General features: G+C 49.7%; 1 protein-coding gene across 1 annotated transcript in view; it reads right to left on the bottom strand.

The window, feature by feature from the left end:
- ADAM9 (ADAM metallopeptidase domain 9) overlaps positions 1-8103 on the bottom strand; it is a 24562-nt gene extending 16459 nt beyond the window's left edge. Inside the window, exons 1-4 of the mRNA XM_035888691.1 lie at positions 8014-8103; positions 4620-4742; positions 3110-3174; positions 1929-2007 (exon numbers count right to left, since the gene is read on the bottom strand). Of these exons, the coding sequence (XP_035744584.1) occupies positions 1929-2007; positions 3110-3174; positions 4620-4742; positions 8014-8103 (357 nt within the window). The remainder of the gene's footprint in view (positions 1-1928; positions 2008-3109; positions 3175-4619; positions 4743-8013) is intronic.
- Between the last annotated feature and the right edge of the window lie 2691 nt (positions 8104-10794).

The following is a 10794-nucleotide window of genomic DNA, read 5'->3' on the forward strand; positions in this document are numbered from 1 at the left end:
ATGATCTTAAAGGGCTTTTCCAACCAAAGCGATTCTATGATTCTATATCTGCACACCCAGTGTGATCTCTGATCGCCTAAGTGCTGACTGGCAGGAGTTACAACTTGGGAACATAACACACTTGAAGTTAAAATTTACCACGTGGCTTTTAGGTACAGTCTGTAGCTTCAAACATGCCTCTAGCTCTGCCACCACGTAACAGCGTTTCCTGCAGTAACGCACGTCTGAGAGTTTCCTCACCTGCCGTGGTGCCCCAAGGACTTACACACACCAAGCTGATCAAGATGCCAGGGGCACAGCGCTCCAGCGGGATCCCTGCCTCCCTGTTCCGTAAAGCAGATGCTCCTCACGACTCGATGGGGCCAGCATTTCATTACACATTTCAGTTTAAAACCCCACTCCCCCACTCAGTCGTTCTACCTGAAGCCAGATTCAGAGCTGGTGCTGCTAACGTTATAAATACCCGGCAAGCAGGGCTCAGCAGCGTTATCAGGCAACTGGATTTCTTAACTTGACTGTAAGCCATCCCACTCTTAAGCTCTGTCCTCCACCCTGCCTCAAATATTTTGAGGCCAGCCCCTCCCTACCCATTTGGACCAAATCACCATTCAGCCTTCTAGCAAACAGCCCTGCAGACCATTTGACTCGTACGTAACCTCTCTCCAGCGAGAAGGGCCAGCCCCTGCTGTCCTCGCCAACAGGCGCTGTGCTGCCAGAACCTTTTGGTTGTGCACTACATCCCTCGTCAGCCCTGACGAGACAGAATACTTCCATTTTGTCCTCTGTATATACGCATTTTGGAAGCTAGACAAGGAGGTACTATGGGGCAAATACGCTCCGTTTTCTCTGGCAAGTGCATTTTTGCGTGTTATCATAGGGGTCGGGTAGATTATGTCGCCTGCTGTTCCAGCAACGAACGCAGAAAGCACTGCAGGCACGTGCTGCTCCTTCAGGGCCGCTGTGACTTTCATGACCTCGTGCAGAAGAAGCGTTTTTCCTCCTAGTCAATCCCTTTGGATGAGGAAGTAAATACTCAGCTGACTCGGGTGTTCTGTTTTCAAAAATAAGACCCTACAAATCGTATATGACTAACACTTCTCTTTCAAAGGAACAACGTTGATACATAAGAGTGAAGCCATCAGAAATGCTCTCACGCTTTTTGTATCGCACGAGCTGCTTTTTGCTTTTGCTCTACAAAAGCAATTAAATTTTCAAAGGCACCCTATCAGGCAGCCTGCTTGCACAGAAAGAGAGGGCTGCAACTGCTTTTTCAGTGGAGTAACTCCAACGCTATGCAGATATCATCCTTCTCAAAGGTCCTCCAGACTTGATCTCGTCCATCCCTTCTAGTAGGTCCCAAATTTCTAGACTAACTGATAGTCTGTCAGCCCCCAAAAATTATTAGAGCCACAGCCAGCCAGCCTCACACGAATGAAGAGATGGGCCAGCAGCTCACCATTCACTTTGACTTATGGACCAACCATTGTGTGTAGAAGTCAAAGCTGTATATCCCGTCACTAGATTGCCCAGTCCTGCTCCGTGCGTTCTGGTCCCCGTGAGAAGCAAGGCCTGCGTCCGGAAGCGATACCAACACCGCGCTGTGCGTGTGACAAGGGCAGCACCGCTCTCGGGTAACGAGGTACCCGACAGCTAAGAGCAGCCTTTCCTTTTTAGAGAAGAGTGGCTTTTAATGAGACAGCAATCACCTCCACATAAGAAAACGTGGGTCTATTACAAGCTCCAGGCTAGAGCCTTATCCAAAAAAGTCGAGGCTTCTCTCCAGAAAGAGTGCAGCGCGTGCACAGGATTAGAAGGTGGCCCGGTGACAAATGCAGCTAGAATTTTGTAACATGTGACCCCCTCACACCCTGTAAATGCTCAGTGTTCCAGTCCCGTTCAGTAAGGGTATAAAAAGAAAGAAATCCTACCTGGATATCTGGATATTCAGACTGCAACTTCCCCTCCTTACTGTAGGTATAGACAGTGAAATCTTTGGGCAGCAGTTCTCTGTAAGGGAAGGGGAGAAGGCATACAAGAGGAATTTCATGAAATGACTGGGACATTACAGCAGGGCAGTGAGATGATCCTAATCAAAAGTGTCACAAATACGTAAATTGCAATAAGGAAACATTCAAGAGGGACGCCCTCCCCCCCCCCAAAGTAACCAAGGAATTGTGCATTTCCACAGCAAAATCCAAGATATCAGAATGGAGGAACCATTAATGAGATCAAATCAACCACTTTACCCTGGATAAGCAAAACAAGCATCAAAACCCATTAAATTGTGCCAAAAGCTGGCTTTCAGGCAGGAAAAGAAAAAAAAAAAAAAATCACAGCATTCAGTCTGTTGCATGGGACTTCTCTTCCTCAGTTCTGGAAGGAAGTGCATTGGGAAAGTCTCCCACGATTACAACTGCTTGACCCAAGGCAAATCCCTTGATGCGGTGTAGCTGAATTCCCATGTTTCTGAGGGTCAGGGGCTTGACAAGTGGCAGCCAGAGATCCCCAGGGGCTTGTACATTTAAATAGTTCTGTCTCTTCTGTCTAGGACAAGGGCAGTTTTAAGAAGCAATAGCCTGGTAAACGGTGACTTGCCGCTGCTGCAAGCAGCCCTTTAAAAATGAAACTCAAGACAGACAACATATTGACTGTAAGTTATGGACATGAAGGCCTTGGATATAAAGCCCATTTCCTCACTTATTAGTATTCTTGCACTACTGAGACAGGAAAAAAACCCCCTGACACAATAAACAAAACCCAGAAGAAAGTGAAAATATTTACTTGAAATGTAGTTCAGTTTGTTTATTTTTAGATGTGAATGGAGAGAGTCGTTTCTGTGATTCCCCAGATCCCCCTTGAGCAAACTACAGCTTCCTCCACTGGCAGGGGATCTCCAGGGCTGCCAGAGTCCAACAACATTTCTGGCTGATAGCCAAGACCGTGTGACCGAATCCACTTTCAGCGTCTGTCTCTGCAGATTTCACAGGGGTAGCGTGGAACTGCACTTCTCGTCAAGAACCTCGAGAACGGGAACCCGCCTGCTCCCTGCCAGCTTGCTATTTGCACACAACAGATGGAACGTAATAATCCGAAGAAATTCATCACTTACTTGTTCTTTTCTAGATGAATCGTGTATTCTTTTCCCTCTATCTCAATAGCATACGACACCTTGTCCTGAATATAAAAAAGTTGCATTTTACTCATGTTAATGAATAAAACGTGCTTTGAAATCAACAAAAGCCTGGCAGAAAACAGTCTCTGCGAGCTCCATTACCACTACGGCTATAGCATTCAAATCACTGCTGGCACCTTCCGTAACTCTGGACTAGCCTGTGGTGTTAGCCTTTTTAGATGTGGCTGTGGGTGCTGGAGATGCAGCTGATACCAACAAATTTACACCACCTCCAGGGGGATGCAGAGCTCTGCCGATCGGAGCCGCCTCTCCCTCCACGCTTCTTGCTGGTACCCCAACACCGGTCAGGGGAGCGGGTGCTTCCTGTGCTCCCAGCCGACTCCAGCACCTTCCAGAGCCATCAGGATTTGCTCTGGTTCCCTGACACCCAGCAGACAAAATCACTGCCATGAGCACACACTGAAATTGCCAGACACCAGGCTAACAAACTTCCCTTCTTAAATCCCGCTAGTTGCACCAGACCAGGAGTAACCACGTGTGGGTGAGCCTGAAACCTATTCTATAATCGTCCCTACCCCCGGAACCTGGCATCCCTTCCTGTGTAACTGGGGAAAAGTCACATGAAGGAAGCTGTTTCAAAATAGCTTTGTGGTTTTCTTATTCCTTGTTTCTAAGACTTCCACAGAAAAACTTAGTTACAGCTGGAAAAGGACAACCCAGTTTTATTACTGAGCATTCACAGTGAGCCAGTACCTCCACCGCCCTGCGCTAGCCAAGCGCTACACACAGCAACTCGGGTCCTTCAATATTAAGTGGCTAAGCGGAATCGCTGACCGCTGCATTAAATAGCACAGCAGGAGTACTGGCCAACAACTGCAATAAACTGCAAGGCATCTTTGCTAATATTAAATTCTGCCAATGTTTACAAGATCTGTGACTAAACACAGTCGGTCTAATCCAAATACTTTGAAGCGTGCTGTCTTTGGTTACGTGGCTACAGCAGAATAATACAGGCTGGAAAATACCACTTTGAAGCGTGCTGTCTTTGGTTACGTGGCTACAGCAGAATAATACAGGCTGGAAAGTACCACTGGAGGCTGGCTGATCCGACCCCCTGCTCAAAGCAGGGCCAGCCACAGTGTGGGACCAGGCTGCTCAGGGCCTCCTCCAGTCTCATTTTGAGCATCTCCCAAGAGAATGATTCCACCACCTCTGACGCTCGGTCCAGTGCTTAACAACTCTCGTTACGCACCTTTTACACCCAGATCAAAAATCCGTTGCGGCACCTTGTAACCCCTGGAGCAGGGAGGTATTTACCACAACTCGGCTAAAGGCAGTGCTAGGTGCGATGCCTTCTGTAAGGATGGACACTTGTGTGCTGCTGGATGAGTCCGACAGTGCTTTGTGAGAATGTCAGGTCAGCTTTGGGTGGACCTCTTTAGGAAGTAGATACTGAACTGAAGGCATTTTTAAGACCGCCCAGTACCTGTACTGAGGAGACATTGGAAGCCTCTCGCCGTTCTCTTCCTAACCTCTGCGGGACTACAACTTCATAGGAAGACAACAGAGAAATCTGCTGGAAACCTAGAAAGCAGAACAGAGACACTGGCTAAAGAAACAGGGCAATCAGAGGGAAAAGGCACAAGGAAGAAAACACTGTTTCAGGAAAAGCCCCTTCAGTAGGAGGGAGGCAGCCTGCAATTCCAGTTCAGGTCTCCAACTCATCACAGACCCCCGAAACTGGGCTGCGCGGTGTGGGTCTGCAACGCTGCACTGGGCAGATCCCTCTGCCACTAGACCGGCATCGTTCCTTACCACACACCTACAGGCTCTGCTTTTAAGAAACAACACAGCACCACATTGCCAAGGCACCACGTGTGCGGGGAGAGCTGTAACCCAAACAGAAGCCAAAGGCCCTGATGCTCACGGGAGAGCACAGAGCAAATCTCAGAGCAAAGCACGCTCGGATTGCCTTGTAAAAGGCCAGAGAAAACAACACAGCACCAGCAGCGACGACACCAAACTTCCCAGCAGGTTTCGAACGGGAAGCTTCGCGTTCCAGTTACCGTCTGACAGTATCTCTCTCGTACACCATCGCTCCTCACCGGCAGGAATCAGAGCACTTAACAAAGCAGGTCAGCGCAGTGAGAACTTGTTCAAGGACACACAGAGAGACGGTGTGACAGTCCCGCGCTGCAACGCTGCCGACCCGCCCCGGCTCGACCACGCAGCCTCTCTAGATCAGCTCTCAGGGGCTCCAGCAGCTCCCGTGCTTCCTAACGGCACGGCGGCGCAAAGCCAGCCCGGCAGAGCTCAGCCTTACGTCCTCGCCCTGCGCGCCACAGCCAAACTTCGGACACAGGGCCAGTACTACTCATTACCCTCTTAGAGAGCTCTTAAGGACCCTGTAGGGACAAGAGAGGTGGAACAACCACAGGCGACAAAGGGGCCTTGTGCAGATCATTTCACAAATGATTTGCATACGCAACATCAGCCAGATGCTCCGATTGAGCAACAATCAAACAAAAGTCTACGGTCCAAGTTTCCATTATAAGGCATCAGTTTTTGCAAGCAACTGTTCTATATCGACTGTGTAAACAATAATAAATCGCACATGCAAATGCCTTTTCCCATCCACAGTCTGCCTGTGCCTGGCTCGGGAGCCGCTCCCCGGGGAAGCGGGAGGTTGGTCGCCCGGGATGGCAGGCGGGATTAAGAGCATCAGCTTTACTAGCTGATGGCAATGGAATCAGTGAGCTCATCGGAGGAGCCTGAGCGTCCCGACCCAAAGGTAAGGGGGGGAAGGGAACAGCTATCCTCCTTGCCACCGTTTATCTCCAGAAATAACCGCCACACATCTGGGGGGCAGCGAGGGGGTGTTTAGTCTCGGAGATCCTCCAAAAACTCTCAGCATGGGACCAAGGTGCCGCAGTCATTTAAAACCCAGCCACTTTGAGCCCACCAAAACTCACTCCGCAACTCCACAGCATTTCTGTCACACAAGCATAGGCAGGGCTGTGCTGTTTCTCAAGAGGTAGCAGTACACATACTGCAGCAGAAGTCCCATTAATTACAGTGGTTGTTGGGAAAAAGGTATAAAAAAAGCAGCGATAAACTTCCTGAAAACAGCCCTTCTGTTCACAGGCTACAAAAAGTACAGTGCCGATACCTCCCTGGCCCGAAAACAGGGACGGGAAGGGCAGCTTCCTTCCCTGGGATGAACCACTGAAAGTACGTACTCCAGCAAATCGCTTCTCTACATTTGTCATTTCCAGCCACGCATTTTGCTGGTATCCGGTCCCGAGCTCTCGCACGTCGCTGCTCCGCACTTGTCACTTCCCCACTGCTGCCCAGAAGCGCCCTTATTAGCGGGGGATGTGGCACTGTGACATTTGGACAGAACCTTGGAGACTCTCTTAGGCCACGTGCTACTGAAAGAGCAGGGCACGGCTCCTCTCCGCCGCACGGCTCCTCTCCGCGGCTTGGAAGCAGGAGACAAAGGAGTGAATCACCACGTGCAGCGAGCGAAACTGGGAGGGATTTCTGGGAAGAGTGCAACTCCGAGAGGCTTCCTTGCAGAGAAACAGCGCTAAAGCAGTTCCCTTTCCAACTCCCCAAATACTCGGACAGTTCTTCCCCCGCTTTCCGCTCTCCTCCCCTCCCTTCACTACCGCCAGTCTGGGACTTGGTTTCAGGTACAATGCCTCGTTCTTCCCTTCACTGTGGGCAAAATCCATCAGAGGAGGAGGGCACGTTTGTCTCGATTAACAAAGTGCTTCCTATTACAAGCTAAAATACAAGGGTAGGAAGGCACCACCTTGCTTTCTAGTGTCACTAAAAAGAGAAAAGCAGCCTTCATGTTAAAAGTTTGAACCTAATACAAACAGCCTCCCCTTTAACTTTCAGTTCTCCCTCCCTTTCTGGCAAAACCATCCCTCCTCTCCCCATGTTTCAGTACAGACCAAGCTGACAAGCCCGCTGACCTACAGAAGAGACAAGAGTTTGCTCTGGGGCAAACTCTCACCGGGCCAAGACGGCTCGGCAGGGGCTGAAAGCGCAGCGCACCCCTTCACTGGCACCCCCAGAACAAAAGCACCCGTTAGGGCAGGTATTTCCACTTTTTATAAAGAACCTATTTCTGTGCTGGCTGCCCCACACAACATTTCACGCATCGCTAGCAACCCTCCAAGAGGGCAGAGCAGTTAATCAAAACCCCAGCGAAAGGGACGAGCCCAGCGAAGCAGAAATGAGAACCCGCAGGAGACAACCCTGCCCCTGAAGCTTCCTCCTACAAAGGCTGCTACTGGGGCAGAGGCCTTTTGCCTTCCGAGAAACGCAAATCTTGAGAGGTCTGTCCTCAATCCAGTAGCCCACCGGCCACCTCGAATCCCACCTAGCACCCACGGCTCCTTCTAGCGACCGACACGATCAGGCAGTATCGCACCCAGGGAAGAAAGACGTACTCAGCTCGACCTAATTAGCACAAGACAAAATTCCAGCAAGGACAAGGCGGTTTGCAGCTACCACAGCAGTCCAGACGAACGCCAGGCTCCGGCACGCTGTGAAGGCACTATCAGATGCGCTCCTGCAACCACATCGGTACCAAGGTGCTGCCCTCCAGTCAAGACGGTTACGGTCCATGAGGATTCATCCATACCTTCAGTACCACGTGGAGGTGGTTTAATTCATAGCAATCAAGGAAAGGCAGAAGTGACAGCAAAAACCAAACCCACTCAGCTGTTTTCCACGCAAGATGCTTGAAGATATTTATATTCTGTTTTCCTAAGATATGCTATTTTTTGCAACTTTTTCCTCCACCTTCTTTTGAGAAACTTCACTGCAATCTAAGTATGGTTTTTAAGCCCAGTAGTTTGCAATACATTTTTCAGCAGCTTGCAGGACTTCTTGTACTCAGGTGCTTCCTGCCACTGGCCAAGGCTGCCACCCAAGTTGTGCTTCTTATCCTTCATTCTCGGGTGCGACACCAGTTGAGATTGTATTTCCAAGGAGAAAAAAACAACTGCATCCACTGTGTTTATCTTGTCTCATTAAAGACTGCCTCTAATCAGCAAGCATCGGAGGCAACAAGGAAGACGTGAATCACCTTCCCCTCCCCGCCCCAAATCCACGGTAGGAATTTCGTGCACATTCCATAGCGTGCGGGAGCTTGAAAGCCATCGAAACGTGTCACGGCCGTTAGGGTTCTCCAGACGCTGAGGTAAGCTGCTAGGGCATCCGCTCCCCGGCAGGTAAGATCCGTATTCAGCAAAAGTCAGGTCACGTCTCCTGTCTCTCAGACCTTGGCATGCCTGCAGATCGTTGGCTCAGTCGCAGAAATACAGCACGCAGCTACCTCCACCCACACGAAACAGCTCACCCCAAAAAAAAAAGAATAAATAGGAAAGCTTAGACTGTAGCCTGTTACACCACGAAACAAACCCATTTCATAAAACCAAGCTCATCAGCACGTGACCAGCTCAGGCTGCAGACAGACGCTCACACGGAACGTGCAGAAAGCCACCCTTCCCACACCGAGGAGGAGGAATGGATTCATGGAGACAAGGCTCAAAACCATCCCACCGGCAGCACGGCAGGGGCCAGCGGAGCGCTGGGCCGGCCAGCCCCATGGCTGCGGGGCTCGATTTCTGCTCTGACCACCCCATCGGATCCCCCACTGCTTTCAGCATCGCAGGCAAATACTGTACCGGCATTCTGCGCAATAGGCAAGCCACTGGAATTCCTCTGATGCTACCCGAATTTGTTCGCAGCTGCCTGTGAGTGAAACTCAGAGAGGACACCCAGTGTGACCACTTACGTGTATTCACCTACTGCCATTTGCTGAATCCGTGAGCAAGAGTGGAAAGTTCCCTACTGAGCCAGGAAAAAAAAAAAAAAAAAATCAGCATGGCAGAGAAGTAAGGCATTGCTAATGCCCCCTTCAGATTTACCCTGCGCCTGCAGCCACGCTGGCTGCTTTCAGCCATTTTACGCTCAACTTAAGGGCTTGACCAAAGCTGTATTGACCCCAGAGCATCAGTTAGCAGCACTGAGTTTTAATCTTCTGTTAGCTGCGTGCGGCCGAGCCAAAAGATGCACGTAGTGCCAAAGCACTAAGTGCACAAACTCGTTAAGGTAACCATTGCTATAATCGATTGCAATTAATAGGTGAGGTCAGCTGCACCGGTCATTCGACACTCAGGCAGCAGACTGCTCGCTCGAAGGGCCAGGCGCTTTACACGGCCACCTCGTCCATCCTCGGGCCCCAGGGTGGGATCAGTTCCACACAAAGCACCTCCAGAAGCAGCCCTGATGTCCAGCAGATTTCCCTCGCTGTGTGTCAAGCGGCAGCTCTGATCCCCAGAGGACGGGGACAGTTTATCCCCCTGCTGTCTGCCTGCAAATTTTTTGATTTTCAAAGTGTGCTGTCACACTCGCCACTCCTTCCCTTCAACTAAGGAAAGGCCAATATCCGTATTTCCTTGTGGGCCCTATTTCTTAGACCTCTGACCATTCATATTAGGCTCTGCTCTCCAGCTGGACTGTACCCATCCTGAAAAAGGATCCGCAACAGGACACAACAGTCCAGGGAGGCCTCACAAGTATCAAGGTTCGTGTACTTTGTGCATTTACGTATCCCCACAGGTTAATCTTTCTTCTGTAACAGACAGCACATCCAAGTCACTTGTTTGCCCATCTCCTTTCCTGCCAACATGCACCCCATTCTTCATCCTCTCGTACCGGTGCAATCATTTCCACCTCAGCAGAACACTTTGCGCCTGTCCTTTCAAAGACCCATCTTTCTGCCAGGTATTTCTCTTACGTGCCCACGTTATCAGGACAATCATTTCTTTAAGGAGCCTGAATCCTATCCAGTGGGAAGGGGACCAGCTGCAAACTCAATATGCATTCTCTGTAACCCATTTTCAAAATCGTAAAGGACTTTGCCAAGCAGTATCTGTTTGAGGAGAAACTTCTGTGAGCTGGCTTACAGATGTCCCTCCAGAATGACCCGTAGCCACCGATACTTCTTCAGTGCATTTCTTCAACCCATTACATACTAGGAAAAGCGTTTTTAGGTGCAGTTGACCTTTCCGCGAAGCTGACAGCTGTAGCAAGATTTACTCTTTGGATTACTGGAAGCAAAAACCTCCTTCACTTTCACTGCCTAAATATTATCCAAGTCCAATCCAAATATATTTAGAGATTTACACAAAACAGCAAGCTAACAAACCTGCCAGAAGTAGGAACAGCAGTTTCAGTTCCTCCCGTACCTCAAAGGCTGAAGAGTGCCTCAGTGGTGCTCCATCACCAGAGCACCCGGGAACATCTGGCCAGGTGTTCTTCTATAGGCTGCTCCTCCTCCTTGGGACTTGTCTTTCCATCTCCACCCTCCCTTGCTCTAGGACTTTCAGACCAAGTGGGTCTCCTTGTGTCACGGTGCCTTTTTAGAAGGTAGGAAAAGATGACCAACTATCATGGCAAGAGAAGCAAAACCATCTACTTGATTTATTGCTCACCTGGAATATTTCTTTGACGTTAAAGCTGGCAAGAACAGTTAATGTAATTTCTCTTAGTATTTTACCAGTGGTGTTGGACATTAATGAGGATATTGAGCTCTTCTACAGCAATATTGCCTAGAAAATTCTCACATCCCTCCTGCT

Source organism: Egretta garzetta, unplaced genomic scaffold, assembly GCF_000687185.1.
Source record: "Egretta garzetta isolate BGI_Z169 unplaced genomic scaffold, ASM68718v1 scaffold481, whole genome shotgun sequence".
Lineage (NCBI taxonomy): Eukaryota > Metazoa > Chordata > Aves > Pelecaniformes > Ardeidae > Egretta > Egretta garzetta.